At 30.3% G+C, this 19,220-nt stretch overlaps 1 protein-coding gene across 2 annotated transcripts in view; it reads left to right on the top strand.

Annotated features, from left to right (window-relative positions):
* The first annotated feature begins 1,784 nt into the window (after positions 1–1,784).
* Positions 1,785–19,220, top strand: part of LOC114338558 (uncharacterized) — a 221,349-nt gene continuing 203,913 nt past the window's right edge. For both annotated transcript variants that reach the window (XM_050649767.1, XM_028289161.2), the window contains exon 1: positions 1,785–1,960. In XM_050649767.1, coding sequence (XP_050505724.1) covers positions 1,809–1,960 — 152 coding nt within the window. In that variant the 5' untranslated portion in view covers positions 1,785–1,808. The remainder of the gene's footprint in view (positions 1,961–19,220) is intronic.

Here is a 19,220-nt window from a genome sequence, read left to right as displayed (position 1 = left end):
TTAAACACACAGTTGTTATAAATATTTCACGGTTGAAAGTCTTCACTTTTATAATTTTTAAAAGATTAATTGCCATTAATGTCACTGAATGTATTTTTTCGTAGCAACGAAGGGCATCTGACGTAATATACTTGACGACGGGAAATTATCAAAAATTGTCGATTTAATTTAGATTTATCTAGCTTTCTATTGGTCAGAATCTCCTATGAATGAAATAATCACATTTATTAGCTGAATTAATAATTTGCAATTATAAAAATAACAGTTATCCAAGAACATTCAAAAGCCATATCTTTAAATTAATGATGACATTTTCAAGTAGAATGACATTCTAGTAATGTTTACATATCCATACCAGTGTGAATTTTACTACAAAAAAAGTAGGGATACCCGTAAAATATTTGCGAATTATGTACCCATGGCCTTAATCAAAGTTTAAAACTCCTTCTTTAAGATCCTGAAGAAATTTTTGTCATTATTTTATTACAGAGCTGTTATTTTTAATTATTAACAATTAGCGCTATAGTCCAGACTCCAGACTGTACCGTCGCCCCCGTTAGCGAAATTATTTCGATTAGATTTTTTTGCACAAACTTACTTAAAGAGAGTTCCTTAATACAAATCCACAGGGTGCGAGACGGTGCCGTGGTCGAAAAATTGTTTAAACAAATTCACAAAAATAATTTTTTTTTACTTCGAACATTGAACTGATCGAATGAAGAAATTTTTCAGGATCTTTAAGGAGGGGTTTTAAACTTTGATTTGGTCACTTTCTGACTTTTTTAACAATACATTTTAATCGAGTTATTAAGCATTAAAAATGCCCATTTTCGCATTTTTCAAATTTTAAATCGCGTATAACTCGACAACAATCAATTTTAGAGAAAAGTCAGAAGTTTGCTCATAATGACCTAAATTATCTAAAAAAAATTTGTTCGAAGTGAAAAATTAGTTTTGTGAATTTGTTTAAAAAAAATGTTGAAACAATTTTTCGAGCAAAGTACCGCCTGGCACTCTGTGGATTTGTTATAAGGAACTCTTTTTAAGTAAGCTTGTGCAAAAAAATCTAATCGAAATAATTTAGCTAACGGGGGTGACGATAGAGCCTGGACTATAGCTCTAATTGTTAATATTTGAAAATAACAGCTTTGTAATAAAATAATGACAAAAATTTCTTCAGTTTCTTGAAGTAGGGATTTTAAACTTTGATTTGATCACTTTCCGACTTTTATAGTATAATTTTTAATCGACTTATTAAGCCTTCAAAATGGCCATTTTTGCATTTTTTAAATTTTAAATCGCGTATAACTCGATAACAGTCAATTTTAGAGAAAAATGACAAGAGACCTTTTTGCTCAGAATGACCCAATTATCTAAAAAATTGTTCGAAATAAAAAAAATATTTTTGTGAATTTGTTAAAAAAAAATTGTTTAAACAATTTTTCGACCACGGCATCGCCTCGTACCCTGCGGATTTGTTATAAAGACCTCTTTTTGAGTAAGATTGTGCAAAAAATCGAATCGGAACAATTTTTCTAACGGGGGCGACGATACTGCCCAGAATGAATAAGGATTCTTTTACATAATACGTTGTCCGTGTGAGTATTCTATTCGTTGTAAACAAATTATATTATTAGTTACAATCCAATTTGTTTACTAACGATGTTAATCTATCGAAACGTTAGCAACGTTACCAATACCATGAACATGATGTATAGAATACTAATTAAATTGCAAAAAATTCTTGTACCTTGTACTGAATAATTGAGATCTAAAATTCTTTTTCGTTTTACAGATACTCAAGGTTAATGATGATTTGCTCAATGTGCTCACGCAATGGAAAGGGGCGCTTTTTTACGAAAATTATTACATTCGGAGTTCTTTGGGCACTAGTTATCTACAGTCTTTACCAGTTTAGATCTATTACAATTGATGTACCAGTACCACATTTAAATAGCAGGTAAGTACATATAAATCATATTTTCAATTAGCTGTTAAGCTGAGAAATTACAAAATCTTACAATTATTTTATTTTGTGTATTATTATTATCCTTACAATGACCAAAAAGTCTTCAATGGGAGAAACATCAATGCTGTGCATAACTTTTAAACGCCCACAAACGATCCATTATCCAACTTGTACAACTCAAGCCGATAGGACCCTTTCACTGGGGAACACATTTTTTGTTGAGTTATATCTGACACTTGCTTTTCACTCATTTTTGGCGTCTGAATCTGAGAATAACCTCAGATTTTGTCTAACACGTCAACTTTTTAAACTGAGGTGCCCATTGACTGGCCATGTCTCACTTTATGAGGTGCCCATGCTTTATCTTGATCACCAAATTTCACTTTAAAATAGGCAAAATATGCTTGTCTGACAAATGTACTGATGTTTGTCGTTTGACTGGGAATGGTAGAACTGCCACATATATAACAAAACGAATGGGGGCTGTTTTCGTACTTACGACGTGTACGAGCAGAGGTAGCCATAAGAAAACGTTTCAGTTCAAACATACCAAGTAGTTCTGTACACTTTAGTAAAGAAATACTAAATACTGCTAACCGACACACAACGTTTTACCACAGTATAACTGAGTATAACAGACGTAACTGAACAGGAACAGGCAAGCAGTGTTGCCAATGCAAAAATAAAAATTATCCGAATGTTGTGAGCCGAATATCCGAAATTATCCGAATCTAATTAGGGATTCCAATGAACTGTCAGTGGTGGCCGGTGGATGGCTAAACTGACATGGCCATAGACATAGATAAGGGGGGTGGCCATCGCGTATCTAATGTTTACATTAAATATTGACAAATTTGTAAAGAATATCCTGTTTGGTTTTGTTTTTTTGTTAATTGTGTAGCGAAATCTGTGAAATTGTGATAGCAAATTAAATATGAAGTGGTTTAATAATTGGATACGCCTATGGATGACAGTTTTGCCATCCAGCAGCCATATTATATCACGTGATTTGGAATGCCTAATTAAATGGCATAATTGACATTGACATTTGACATGTGTACATTGGTAGATGACCTTGACTTGACACAATGTCATATCCAATATGGCGACGGGCAGGTTTTTATCTTTTATTATGGAATATTATGTTATTAATAAAAATTATTAATTATTCATATATTTATATAATACAATATAACTTTATAATTATATATTCTATATGGAACAGAATATACTACAAAAGAGTTGTTCCGCCATATTGGATAGTGCGTTTTTGTCAGTGGAATCGAGCCGATGCCCATCTACTTAACCGTATGTCATATCCCCTCTCTCCCATATCACTGTGTAGATGACAAATAATGGTAATGGCAAGAAAACTTGTATGTTCTTTGGTTAATAGCATAACGAATAATACCTTGAATTATCCGAAATTATCCAAAAAATTGTTCAATCCGAAAATTATCCGATGGTCCATGAAATTATCCGAAAATCGGATAATTATCCGGACATTGGCAACACCGCAGGCAAGTCTAGACCAGTTGCAGTTATCGCAGCGTCATTCCCCCACCCACATAGAAAACGAACGTGACGTGATAGAAGTAAACTAAAAACAGTTTTGAAACCAGAATACCTAATTCTATAGAAAACAGCTAAAAAATCTAACTCAACAGAAATTGAGTTTCAAATTGTTCCCCAGTGAATCGTAACAAGTCAAAAATAGTGCAGTCACTGAAGCTTTTTAGCTCAGAAATTTTTTACTATGAACCGATTTACATGAAATTTTGGAATTAGGCTTATCCTACCCTTAACTTCAAAAGTGATATTGACCCGAACTCCGTTTTCACCCTGGGGGTGGTTGCCACCCCTTTTTGGTGGTGGAATGTTTTTTAAATAACCTCAGATATCGATAGAACACCTAATTTTAAGCAAAAAATGTTGTATAAAGTTTTTTCAAAAACCCAATACTTTTCAAGTTATTGGCAATTGAAAATTCGGAATTTGCTCACGATTTTCAACAGTTTTTTGCAAATATCTCCAAAAATATGCATTTTAACGATAATATACTGAACAAAATTGTAGCGGGTAAAAAAATGAACAAATTGGTTTTTTAATTCTAAGTGCAATATTAAGCGAGATATTGAAGATCAAAGCCGTTTTTTATTTTGTGTGAAATTTAATCGATGTATTCAATGTCATCTAGCGGAGAGCGAATAAATTTTATACATGCTAATGAGAAAGGATTTTATAGTGCTTAAAATAAGCTTTAAAATGAGCATTCTTAAAAGTCTTGTGTACGTAAAATGAGTGAGCTGTAAAAAAAGAGGAACATCTAATGTTTTTTTTTAAATCAATGGATTTCATAAGTGCTATTTCCAGCAAAATTAAAATTAATCGTATTCCGTCTAGAATCAACTTTAATATAAAGAGTTTGATGGATTCTAGCAGTTTCACTGCTTTGGTACACATATTTTTGAAAAAATCATGATTTTAAGAAAAAAAAATTTGAATTTTTAAAAAAACCACCTTTTTTTCATAATATCTCAAAAATAATGAAAGATACGTAAAAAAGTGTAATACTAAAAAAATAATTTTTTTTACAAAAATTTTGGTTTGTTTTTCCTATCACACAAAAATTGACGAAGATATGATTGATTAAAGAGCTCGCCGTAGCGCAACCACAGTCTCTCTCGAGCCCTTTTAGGGGAGTGCAATTAGAACGAAAACATGCATTGTTTCGGAAAAATTCAAACAAGCTTATATTTTTCTAAAACTTTTTTTGTTAGTTTATATACATGTAAAAGTAAAAAGTTCTACTCGCAGATTTGGCCGCTAATTAATTGTTTATTAATTGTTTAAACAATAACAATTATTTTGTATAAATAATTTTAAAAATATCGTTAAATCCATCATTTTACTTTGATCAAATATGTTTCTGTTTTGTTTTTGATTATGCTGAATCCGAATATGGCATTGCAATTTGAAAATTCTTATACAGAAGCTCTTATACAGTATGTCTGCATAGCTAGGAACCACATGGAAAACTTTTTTATTATCAATTTTACGAAAAAAAGTTATTCTTTATAAAATGCTCTGGATAGTCAAAAATCTAAAACTCATCCATCAGGTATCAAATTTTATCAATTTTATACGAGTTATGTCAAAAATTTGAATTTCGTTAACCTTTATATTCCAGAATATCAAAAAATGCTATTATGAAAAGTTGTTTGAAATTAAAAACTATGTTTAAATATACAATTACATCATTCTAATCAAAAAAAAATTTCAATTTTTTCTCAAATTACGGATACTTATCATCATTTTATTACAATTATGATAACTATTTTATTATCACGTTTACGGAAAAAAGTTATTCTTCATAAAATGCTCTCCCTGCTCTAAAATCTAAGATACAACCATCAGATATCAAACTTTTTTAATTTTATACGAGGTATGTAAAAAATATGAATTTTTCTTAAGAATTAAGTGCCTTTATTATTCACAATATTTTAATTAGAAGGATGTAATTGAAAACTAAAACAAATTTTTTAATTCCAAACAACTTTTCTTAATAACAATTTTCGATATTGTGAAATGTAACGGTACTTTACTCTTGAGCGAAATTCATATTTTTTGACATTCCTCGTATAAAATTAATTAAATTTGATATTTGATGATTGCATCCTAGATTATATACGATGCAGAGTATTTTATAAAGAATAAGTTTTTTTCCTAAAACTGATAATAAAAAAGTTATCAATAGGTTCCAAGTTACGCAGATATCCTGTATAAGAGATAAAAAAAAATGCTGAACATTTATTATTGTTAAAGCTTATTATTAAATGTATTTTAGGTAAGTTTTACAGAAAAAAGTTTTGATCACTTTGTTTAAACATTTTTTTAGCTGGTAATTTTCGGTTTTTGTATTAGATTTTTGTTATCTTTCTTAATTTTCTCAAAAAGAAATAGTTTATTTCATTTCTAAAGTAAAATAGTTCAGTTCATTTTAAAGATTACATCCTAAGCTTTAAAAAAGCACTGATAAAATTGTAATATATCTGTTCAAACTTGAGTAATACCGTCTTAAAGTGGTGGTAATTCTATAAAACTACGAAGATTTCAAAAATTACATTTTTTGAGACGTCATATCATTTGAATTAAATTTTTGAGATTTTTTTTTGAATGAAACGTACATTTTATTTGTTCGTGACTTTAGCGTTATAAATAAAAAATTATAGAAGATACAGATTTAAGTTTAGAAAATTCTTTATACAAGGTTTTTTTTGTAAAACTTTCTGAATTTTTCAATGGTCAAGTCAGTTTTTTTCTAAAATTTATATTTTCGGAGTTATTTAAAAAAAACATCTAATTTCGTAGTTCATTTGTTTAATAAAAAATGAAGCACCCACTTCTCGACTAGAACCTTTTGATATGTTGTTTATTAAACATTTCTTAATGAAATTACAAAAAGTTCTATCTTGTTTGATTTTTTCCGAAGTGAAAATCTATATGCACTCCCCTATTTGATCATTCACCGTTTCAAAAAGGCTTTTCACTACATATTATAATGAAAAAAGTTGTAGCTCTTTTAATTACCTTCAAAATGATTTTGTATAAGTTGTGATAGCTTCAAAATAGTTATGGCCCAAAAACTAAATCATACATATTCAATGTTTTAATTTAGGGGTAGTTTTAAGGCTTAAAGCACTTAAGCATATGATTTTCCAGCATAGCTTTTTCGAGAACGTGGAACGATATTTAAATCCTTTTTAGTTTATCTAAAGAAATTTTTTATACAATTTTTAATCGAGGGGTTGATTTTAAGGGTTGAAAGGGATTAACAATTAAATAATTAAGATAGAGAACGTAAAATATTATTTATTCTATATTTAAGTCTTCTTGTCAAACCAAATTACTTTTTTGTAAATTTTTTCTATGTAGGGGTTGTTTTTACGGGTTGAAAGGGGGTTAACAATATGATAATTAAGATAGAGAACGTAAAATATCATTTAATCTATATTTAAATCATTTTATGTCATACTAAATTAATTTTGTGTAATTTTTTTTTATTTAGGGGTTGTTTGCAAGGGTTGTACGGTTTTCAAGGGGATTAAAATGAGTTTAACATGAGGTTATTGTCTTAAAAACACTTCACAATGTCACTCTTTATTATTAAACACGTTTTCTGGCGATAAAATGGCTCAATATCAATTTTTCCATTAAGGGGTTGTTTTCACCCCTTAAAAATAAAAAACGGAGTTCGGGTCAATATCACTTTTGAAGTTAAGGGTAAGATAAGCCTAATTCCAAAATCTCATGTAAATCGGTTCATAGTAAAAAATTTCGGAGGTAAAAACCTATTTTTTCTACGACTGTTTAATAACATGCTCATTATTCACTATTTTTTCATAGATAATAGCACCCATTACTGTACCCGTGAGTAATAATTCATTACTCACGGGCTGAAGTCACTCACGGGTCATTACTCACGGGCTGAAGTTAGATTCAAGTGGCGCATGCCACTTTTAATATTAATCGTATATAAACTGCAAATAAAATTACTTAAACTTGTTTATTTAATACAATAATTATTATAATTTATACCAATAATTAACTTCGAAAAATTTTTAAAGGAATTTTAACTGTAACAATGTCAGTATATTTTTTACGTTTATATCTTGTTTACAAAAAATTTTGACGTTTATCATTTAATTTAGTGACAATGTCATTAGCGCAATTTGTTTATGTTAATTGGAATTTATAACTAATATTGTGTTTGTTTTTCAAGTTATATTGTGTTAAATATGTTATAACATATTATTATGTATAGTTATATTATTATTATATTATATATAGTTAAATGTAAATATACATTATAACTATATATATGAAATACGTCCACCGACAACAGCCATTTCCTATTTATTAGATTCAGTAGGTACAAATTTAAGCTTATAATTTTTCGCAAACGACTAGAACTTATATTGCCTATTTCTACATAGTTGTATTTTTACAACAAATAAGAATTTAGTAATAGTAGGCAACCAATTATTCAGCCACGTACTAGGGGTAAATAGCATTTAGGTATTTTTGTAAATTATTATAATTTAAATCTCGAGTAGTTGATAATTAAATTTTTTACTAATTAAAATAAAAAAAAAGTCGTAGAAAAAGTATAGTATTCTACTCGCATGTAATGGCTACGGCTCGTGTCGCAAACTTCATCATCGTGAGTAATAACCATCATTACATGCTCGTTGAATAATATACTATTACGCTTCAATGACTGCACTAAAAGTTATAAAGTTTTCAATCCAATAAAATATAAAATAATATTAAATTGAAAATCTTATTGGGACCATTTTTCTGTTTTCGTGGCTTCTAAAAATGCAAGCCAAACGGATGCTGGAGTATAATCTTAACGTTTTATATTGTAAAAAAAACTCTAACATGAAGTAAAAACCACTTCTATGTAGGTAATTGGTATATTTATTAAAATTTAAAAAATCCCAATGGATTGAATAAAATGTGTCCAATTCAGAACGTTTTCAGACCTATCGGTTCATCATCAGTGAATTTGAATACTTGCTAAATAGCCCCAGAACCAAACAATGGTTGAATTTATAATTCGATCTACATTATTTAAAAGTAATATTAAACAGGCTAAACGCCGATGTTACAAGATATAACGTCCGGAAACATGGTGAAACCCTACCAGGAAACTTAAGCAACCATCTTAGGCCAACGCTGACTATCAAGTCCTGATAGTCAAGTTTACCGGTGAAAGTTGAATTACTAATCCGCTAGGAGCGCCACCAGCGAATCTCAGAGCGTATAGTAATCGTTACTGTCGGTATTCGTAATTAACGAGGACTTTGTAACGAATAGTTACTTTTTCAACATCACTACCAGGCGATCGATGGTTCTTTATTTCCTTTAAAGCTGCTCTTACGTCTAAAGTCGACTTTACATTACATGAGTTATCATGTGATTTGTCATATGATTTGGTCATGGAGTGAAATTTACATGTTTACACTGTGTGATTTGTCATATGATTTTGTATTGTTTATACGGCTCGTTTTGTCATAAGCATTGTCATGCGGCTCGTCATGGGAAAAATCATATGACAAATCACATGATAAATCATGTAGTGTAAAGTCGACTTAACACTGTCATGGGTAAAAGTATTTGAGATCCCTGATTTATGAGAGTCTTTACTCGTGTCGGGAAATTGTCTTGTGGTTTTTGGCTGGTATAGAGGTCTTTATAAAACTCTCCAATAGTTATTTTCAGAATGTTTTGTTTATCTGTTGTCGCCTTTCGGTCTTTGTCTTTCAGCTTGTATATTTCTTTTTGTTACTTTGTGTGAGTTCTCTTTTCATTATCTTTAAACCTTGGTTCTCTTTTACTGTTTGAGTAATTACATTAGTATTATATCTTCTTAAATCTTTTCTAGTTTCCGCTGAAATTCTTTTTATCTAGTTTTCTATATTCTTCTTTGTTTCTCTTTTCTTTCTCGCTTAGGTTTCGTCGTATAACCTTAAGGGCTTTTGTATCTTTATTAATCTTTTCACTTTTGGTGTCATTTTTCTTGGCAAATTTGTGCGTTTCTAACAGAGTCTGTTATACTCGGATATTATATAACCTCAAACATTGCTTTTAGCAAAACGATGAAAGAGGTCAAAATTATACAGTATGTCCCTGTAAGTTGTATCCGTATGGAAAACTTTTTTATTATTAATTTTACGAAAAAAATTATTCTTCATAAAAAGCTCTGCATGGTCCAAAACCTAAGGTTTAACCATCAAATATCAAATTTTTTGAATATTATACGAGGTATGTCAAAAAGTTTAAATTTCACTTAAGAGTAAAGTAGCTTTATTTCTCACAATATTGAAAATTGCTATTATGAAAAGTTAGTTGAAATTAAAAACTATAAACACACAAACTTCTAATTGAAAAAATTTTTTTTTGGAAAATTATGGATAAATAACATTATTTTTAGTCATTGTAATTCAGATAACTCTTTTATTATTAATTTTACGGAAAAAGTGATTCCTAATAAAAAGTTCTGCATGGTCTAAAACCTAAAATACAACCATCTTATGTCAAGTTTTATCAATTTTATACGAGGTATGTCAAAAAATATGAATTTCGCTCAAGAGTAAAATACGTTTATTTTTCACAATATCAAAAATTGTTATATGAAAAGTTATTTAGAATTAAAAACTATGTTTCAGTATGTAATTACATCCTTCTAATTGAAATATTCTGTAGTATAAAGGTACTTTACTTTTGATCAAAATTTTTTTTTTACATACCTCGTATAAAATTCATAAAATTTGATATAAGGTGGTTGTATTTTTTAGGTTTTAGAATTTTAGACCATCCAGAACTTTTTATTAAGAATCACTTTTTTTCGTAAAATTAATAATAAAAGCTATCAGAATTGAAATAGCTGAAAATAATGTTATTCATAATTAAAAAAAAAACAATTAGAAGGATGTAATTGCATTTTAAAATATAGTTTTTAATTCCAAACAACTTTTCATAATAGCAATTTTCAATACTGTGAAAAATAAAGCTACTTTACTCTTGAGTGAAATTCAAACTTTTTGACATACCTCGTATAATATTCAAAAAAATTGATATTTGATGGTTAAATCCTAGGTTTTGGACCATGCAGAGCTTTTTATGAAGAATAACTTTTTTTTGTAAAATTAATAATAAAAAAGTTTTCCATATGGATACAACTTACAGGGACATACTGTATAAAATATAATTCTTCCGATTTTTGTTTATGTACCTACATTTATATCGTAAAGTTAATAATAGACGAGAGAATTCTAAAATAATTATACCTAATCACTATTTTCCTCATTAAATATCGACTGACTATACGATAATGTTTGTAAAAATTAAATTTAAATAAAATAAAAAAACGCTATTAAAATCATTTTTGTAGTAAAATGTGGCTTATTTCCCATCAAAACTAGTAATTATAAAAATGCCACAAGAAAATAGCTTCAGAACAACATTAAATAAATTATTGTAGAAAATCGCATTTGCAACAATTTCTGTCCTTAACATTTTTGTCTTTAATTTAGTTAAAACTGCCGGAGATACTGAACAAAAACGGTTTTCCTTGAAATTCAAGATGTTATTTTAAATTTGTAGTACTATTGACCCCCCAAAGGTTAGAATAATACAATTTGGGATACCTCGCCATTCGGCTTAGGCCTTTGTTCCGTCTAACCCGACTGGACTATTAATCAAAACACAGACATATATATCACACAAACTTCAAATCACACAAACTTCAAATCACCATGCCAACATCAATATAATATACGAATAGAATTGGTAGATGGATAATCTTAATGAAGTAGAAATAAATATTCCGGTGGTGTGGTTGACGGAATTAATAAAAAATAAGTGTAACAACGAATAGTAATACATATATTTATTTATTTTGGGTAAACAAGCGGTGTTTTGCTTATATCTCGAAAGAGGGTTGTTTGTTAGCGCGAGCGAGGGTGTGTCTGCATCGTTCGCATGCTGTGTAGAGACTAGCTTTGACGGACCACCAACTATTATGTTTAACTGGTTTGCGGTTTTGCGATAATGGCCAGAAAGGGCCATAAATTACTGCATCTGCCTTTTAAAAGATGAGAACCTTTTTGTAGTTTAAGAAGTTGACATAAAGAGTGTGGAGATCTGACATCGTAATCCATTAGTGTTTCCTTGAAAAATACATTAATTTTATACAATCTGTTTAGGGATACATTTTGGTTTCTCGAAATCAACGGCCCTTGTTGGCATATGGTTTGTATATTACATGTGAGTTTTAAATGACTAATGTTGTTTCGTTTTGAGAAAAGTTATTAAAAATTAAGAAAATAAAATTTGTAAAAATAGTAATTAAAGCGTATCGACCCCCCAAAGGTTAGAATAATACAATTTGGTGTACCTCGCCATTCGGCTTAGGCCTTTGTTCCGTCTAACCCGACTGGACTATTAATCAAAACACAGACATATCTATCACACAAACTTCAAATCACCATGCCAACATCAATATAATATACGAATAGAATTGGTAGATGGATAATCTTAATGAAGTAGAAATACGATCGTGAAATAAAGAGCCACATTTAAACACCTTACTTCCTCTTCCTGTAATATGTAGATCAGGGCATTTAGCAAAAAATAAATCGATTTTTAAATACATCACCTATTGACTTACAACTTTTTGCATTGTGTTGAGAATCTAATCAGAAAAAAAGTCTACAGTAGAAAAATAGGTGGAAATGCATAATTGCATTTTAAAGTGCCTAACGTGCATCCGAAAGTGCATAAACATTTCAAAATCAGTATATTAAGGGCCAGATTTGGTTATAAAGTGGGTTTTTGGTGTCGCTGAAAGATAGTTCATTCGATTACATGAAATCAACCCCAACTCAAGAATATCCGTCACAAAAAAATCATAACATGTGATCTGTCTTTAAAAAGACAACCATATGCAATGGTGACAGTAAAATTCCCGCGCTAGAGATTCCATAGTAAATCACGAGGGAAAACCAGGAATAAACCTCTTGATACTATCCCGATATCGTAAGTATTAAGTCTCACTTTAGTTTACTCTCAAAACTAATACCAAATTCTGACCTTAATATGTACAATATGTTATTTTAAATTATAAATAATATTAATAATACATAGATATATAAACAATACTAAAATATAAAAATGTACTAACTCGATATGTTATTGACTTACTAATCCTGGTATTTTCTTTCTATTGATTTCCTCTTGTAGTATGGGTAACCACATCCTACTGCATTCTACCGAAGAATTTGCTACACAATTGGTTTCATTTAGCATAATTAAAACCGCTTCTTTGATTTTTCTCCTTTTACTATCTGTTTCTTTCAGGACTATACTTGAATCTCTCCACTGAACTCTATGTTCATTATCCCATGCGTGTTGACATATTTGATATCTATCAAATTCTCTATTTTTAATATAATACTGATGTTCACTTATTCTAACGTTTAATGGTCTTGATGACCTTGATGTTTCACCTAAATAAAATTGTTCGCATTCACAAGGTATTTTATAAATACAATTCTTTGTTCTTTCTTGTTCACTGTTAGGTTTAGTTTTAGATAGAATAGATCTCAACGTGTTTGTTGTTTTGAATGTTGTTGAAATGTTAAATTTATTTCCTATTGTTTTAAGTTTCTCGGATAGTCCTTTTTTTTCTGTTCCATTCGATTCAATCTTGATAATTCCTTATTTATAAACGATAAAGGATAATGATTTTTTAATAAAACAGATGTTAACAATTGTTTTTCTTCCAAGAATGAATTTTCGTTAGAACAAGTAATTTTGGCTCTACCATATAAGGATTTAATTACATATTCCCTTTTTAACGTTGATGTTGTGATTTGATTTGTAATTGAGATATCTGTTGGTATGTGTTGGTTTTCTATATACTTGAGTCTCATATCCAGTATCCTTCTTTGAGACTAAAACATCGAGGAAAGGTAGGGTGTTATTATATTCCTTTTCCATTGTAAATTTTATTGTCTCTTCTTGATCGTTTATAATATTTAGGAATGTATCCAACAATTCTGATCTATGAGGCCATATTGAAAACACATCATCTACATATCTCCACCATACTGTGGGTTTTAAAATTTGTTTAGAAATGATATTAGTTTCGAAATCCTCCATAAATATATTAGCCAATAATGGAGATAAAGAAGAGCCCATTGCTAGACCAAAATTTTGTTTATAGAATTCATTATTTAGCTGAAAATAGGTATTATTAGTACATAATGTCAATAACTCCATTATAGCTGATACATTTAGTATTGTCCTAGTTGTCAATGTATATTATCATTCTCTAATTTCGTCTTGATTATGTTTAAAGTTTTATCTAATGGCACATTTGTAAATAAACTGTTTATGTCAAAACTTACTAAAATATTATTTGCATTAAATTCAATATTTGATAATTTGTTTAAAAAATGTTATGTACTTTTTATAAATGTGTCATTATTATTAGCAAATGGTTTTATAATGTTTAGTAAAAATTTTGATAGTTCACTACAAGGAGAATAATTCTAATTGATGGTACTACAAATGGGTCTAACTGGTATATTCGCTTTATGAATTTTCGGTACTCCATAGAAATGTGGTGTCTTACTGTAATGAGGTGTCATTAATTTTCTTTGATAGTATGTTAAATTTATGATTGTGAAGACTAGCAGGTTGTTAAGTTTATTCAATAGCAAACTTATATAATATATGAAAAAATGTTTGTCCAATAAACATGTTGGGCATTTTAATAAGTCCGACATGTAGAACATGTAAAATGGCAAGAATTATATTGGTGGTAAATAGCAGTCTGATTTTTGCACGAAAGGGTAACAAAATACATGGGACGTTTTATTAGTCTGACGTTCGAAACCTGTGACCTGTTCCACAATTAAAACTTCTCCTGTTCCAGTGTTCCTGTACATCAAAGTTTGTCCAACTAGACACCGTTAAGCTACATGTTAACATTTTCAGTTTGCTATTAATAAACATTTTTTTCGGTCCGCGGGATCCAGGCCTAACACTAATAATGTCGTCATTGATATATTTATATGTTTTGAGACGTCGGCAAATTATTGTAAAGTGGAGTTAAACTTTTATTACTAAATTATAAATATTTTTAAATAGTTTTAAATGTTCGAATACATTTATTCGAATACTCATTATTCTGCAATACCGATCCTCGACATTTAAAATGATTACTTTTTTTTATTAGCTATTTACTTTTAATGGCGCTTGTGCCATTTTTAATGAAAGTAGCTGAAAAACAAAGAATAAAACCAGGGCCGTGCCGTACTATGATGCGGCGAGGCAGTCGCATCAGACGGCATCACAAGGGGGGCGGTATAATCAGTAAAATCATGTCATGAGCTATAGAAAAAGTGAAAAGTTACAGACAATATGGCTAATGACCAAATGAAAATTTAACGAAATTGCAGAAAATTTTGATATAAACTTACGTGCATAGAAATCGGCCCACTTAAAAATTTGGACATTTTTGATGTCTCATATCTCCTAAACCTGTTGGCCGATTTAAGTGATTTTTTGAACATGTTATAGCCTGCTCCTTTATCAATACCACTGTAATAATAGGGTTGCTAAACAGGTAAATTGTCATAGTATACCGGGTGTACCAATCAAACTGTATTTTTTTCTCAGAGTTCGCATCACCCTGTGGAATATTCTAGCATTAATAAAATACTGAAATTAAAACCCAACTATAGCCTCAGGTTTTCTTAACATTCTGTTTTTTTATTCAGTCGTTCATGTTGGATGATGAAAAAGTTAAGCACTTTAATCACATACATGTTTTTCATCAATACACGGTGTTTCTAAATAAGTGCAACAAGCTTTAAGGTATAATTCTGCAGGAAAAAATAATGACAGTAGGCTTTATAAACGTATGTCCGCAAATGTTTCGTTTCCGAGATACGGGATGTTGAATTTTTTCTTACAAACTGACGATTTATTTTATTGCTTTAAAACCGGTTGAGATATACCAATGAAATTTGGTGGGTTTTAAGACGTAGTTATTTCACATTTTTTGACATACAATTAAGAATTTAATATTCACCATTAGCGCACATACGTGTAATACGACCGATCATATTACCCGTATGCACGCTAATGGTGAATATAAAATTCATAATTTTATGTCAAAAAATCCGCAATAACTATCTCTTAAAACCTACCAAATTGCATTTGCATATTTCAACTGGTTTTAAAGCAATAAATAAATCGTCAGTTTGTAAGAAAAAAATTAACATCCGTATCTCGGAAATGAGACATTTGCGGACATACGTTTATAAAGCCAACTGTCATTATTTTTTCATGCAGAATTACCCCTTAAAGTTTCTCGCACTTATTTAAAAACACCGTGTATTGATGAAGAACATGTCTAGTTGTTAAATTACCTAACTTTTTTATTATCCAACATAAACGAATGAATCAAAAAACAGAATGTTAAGAAAAGCTAAGGCTATAGTTGGGTTTTAATTTCAGTATTTTATAAATGCTAGAATATTCCACAGGGTGATGCGAACTTTGAGAAAAAAAAACACAGTTGATTGGTACACCCGGTATACAATGAAAATTTACCTGTTTAGCAACAATATTATTACAGTGATATTGTTCAAAAATCAGGCTATAACATGTTAAAAAAAATCACTTAAATCGGCCAACAGGTTCAGGACATATAAGACATCAAAAATGACCAAATTTTTAAGTGGGCCGATTTCTATGCACGTAAGTTTATGTTCCGAATTTCTAGCTGAAAATGAAATTCGAACCAGAAGAAAAAAGCGTTTATTTGACTACGAAAAATCTGTGGACTAGCCCTTATCAGATGGAACTAAATTTAAAATAAATTTGTTCATCTATATTTTAGACACTGCCGTTAATTCTTTGATTGTTCGATTCTCGCTTCTGGAAACTCATAATAAAAATTTTTAATTTTTATATTTTTTTTTTAAATTGAGGGAAATAGATGATGAAACACTAGAAAATTATTGTATGAATCTTCGTTCAATACTTCCAGTAGAAAAAGAAAAAAAATCTGATGATATAATGATATTCTAAAAGAATTGCGTGGTATATTTCAAATGATACAATACTCCATGAAACATACCGTGGAAGCTAGTGGGGGAAGAAGTTTTTCATAATTAAAAATTGTTTACGAAGCTCCATAACACAAACAAAACTAAAAAATTTAGCACTCATTTCAATAGAGTTCTCACTAACTGCTATAGGTCTGGATCCCGTGTATAAAAAAAAAGTTGATTAATAGCAAGCTGAAAATTTGTTAATAGCTTAAGGGTGTCTAGTCGGACAAACTTTGATATATGGGAACACTGGAACAGGGGAAGTTTTAATTGTGGAACAGGTTAAAAATTTGGAACGGTCAGACTACGAAAACGGCACATGTATTTTGTCCGACAGAACAGACTTAAGCCACGGTTTGTTAGAACAGTGAGCGACGCACAACTCACAGTCAGTCGAACGCCGCGCACGTCAGTCCAAATCAAAGGAATGGTTTTTGTATGTTAACGGATTGTTAGGTTCTGCTTAGTTGCGCGCTCTGTGAAGACCGACAGCAGTGTACGTCGACGGTGTGCGCTGGAATCAACTGGGGTTTGATTTGGACGCAAACGTTCAGCTGAACTCACGGCGTACAACATGGTGGTAAACTAATTATTTCATTCAAACAAAAATAAGTTTAGATGATTTGATATATTTTAAATTGCACAAAGTAAATGAAAAAGCCACTTGTATTAAATTGATATTATTAGTATTTAATTGGTATTATTACTATTATTTGTTGGTACAACGTTGGTACAAAATAAAGTGTATCGTTATTATTCAACACGTGACACAATTTTGTCTTGACATATTATACAGATCCCTGATCACTATTAAAGTAGGTTTTGATTGAATATCTCATTTATTAATATTCTATTTTCATATTTTTAAATATGTACATAGTTCTCTGTTAATTGACCTGTTTTCAGGTCAATACTTTGGGTAAATATTCAAAGAGAAAAGCAGGTTGCCTTTAACAAAAGATATGTACTATAAACATTTCAGTAGTGCCCTTCAAAGACACCATATGCTTCACGGGAAGCGAACATCTAATTTCTATTACTATTGTATTATACGATTTATTACTCCTGGTTCCTGTCGCCAGGAGCCAGAAATATACACTTGCTAAGTCTCTTTAAATACTTCGAAACCATTTTGGTCAATGTAATGGTAATATAAAATACAAATGGTCAATAACTTCCACATAAGAGAAATTTCTGACATTTCAGTCTGACAAGGAGTCTCCTAACCGAAAACAGTCAATGTCTAAAAACAGAAATTTCTCATTAATGAGTGAAAATGGGACGAGAGGAACTATCCGCTTTGATTGAAAAACTTGTTAAAAAGTCGGAAACATCATCGACATTGGCTCAAAAATCAGGTGATCCTTCTATACACATGTTTTTGAAAGTGTGGCTTCCAAAGTATCGAAATTTCGTACCATTGAAAAGGCAAGAATAAAAACTGAACTCATGAATATTGTTTCGCGATATGAAATTGAGCTGGCTGCAAATGAATTAGGTATATGAATTGGTTCTATTCATGACATTGGTTCCTATATATAACAAATAATTCTTGTGACCAAACAATTCTTTGGAACCCAATATAGGATCTCAGAGCGTGCATTCGTTTGTATTTTCGCCAGAATATACTTAAACACTGTACTTTTATTTTTTCTCTAAATAAAAAAAACTTAGTTACTTCAAAGTTTTGCTTCATTTTTCTTCTGCAGAAATAGGATGTTGTCTTCTGTTGTAGGGTTTTTTAGTAATTTCATCCCTTATAAATTGTAATACAGTTTCAAATAAATCCCTGGACAGTCTAAAATATTCTCGAAATTTTTCCTCGTTCTGAAACAATCTTATTTCGACTGTTAATTTAAATGCACATGAAAACATTGCGTTTACATTTTTATTTCTTCTATTTAAATGTAGTATTATTAACTCTTCTTTCTCCTCCTCTTCTAGGAGTAATAAAATGATTGCTTTGATTTTGTCAGAATTCATTTTTCTACGTATACCCTTCGTGAGAACAAACGTCAAACTGAAAAATGAAACTATTTTGAGAGCGACAGAATATGCTAACAAACCGACCCAGTCAAATCTGCCGTGCGTCGAGTACAACAGATTCTGCTGTACGCGTATAGCCACGGTTTGTTAGAACAGTGAGCGACGCACAACTCACAGTCAGTCGAACGCCGCGCGCGTCAGTCCAAATCAAAGGAATGGTTTCTGTATGTTAACGGATTGTTAGGTTCTGCTTAGTTGCGCGCTCTGAAGACCGACAGCAGTGTACGTCGACGGTGTGCGCTGGAATCAACTGCGATTTGATTTGGACGCAAACGTTCAGCTGAACTCACAGTGTACAACGTGGTGATGTAAACTAATTTTATTCAAACAAAAATAAGTTTGCATGATTTGACATATTTTTAATTGCACAAAGTAAATGAAAAAGTCACTTGTATTAAATTGATATTATTAGTATTTAATTGCTATTTAGATTAATTGGTATTATTTCTATTATTTATTAAACTGAAGCATGCATTATAATAAAACTACGTTTGTACAAAATAAAGTGT

The sequence above is a fragment of the Diabrotica virgifera genome, chromosome 4, assembly GCF_917563875.1.
Source record: "Diabrotica virgifera virgifera chromosome 4, PGI_DIABVI_V3a".
In the NCBI taxonomy this organism is placed as follows: domain Eukaryota; kingdom Metazoa; phylum Arthropoda; class Insecta; order Coleoptera; family Chrysomelidae; genus Diabrotica; species Diabrotica virgifera.
Note: the sequence above shows the minus strand (reverse complement) of the source record. Positions and strands in the feature narration are given on the sequence as shown.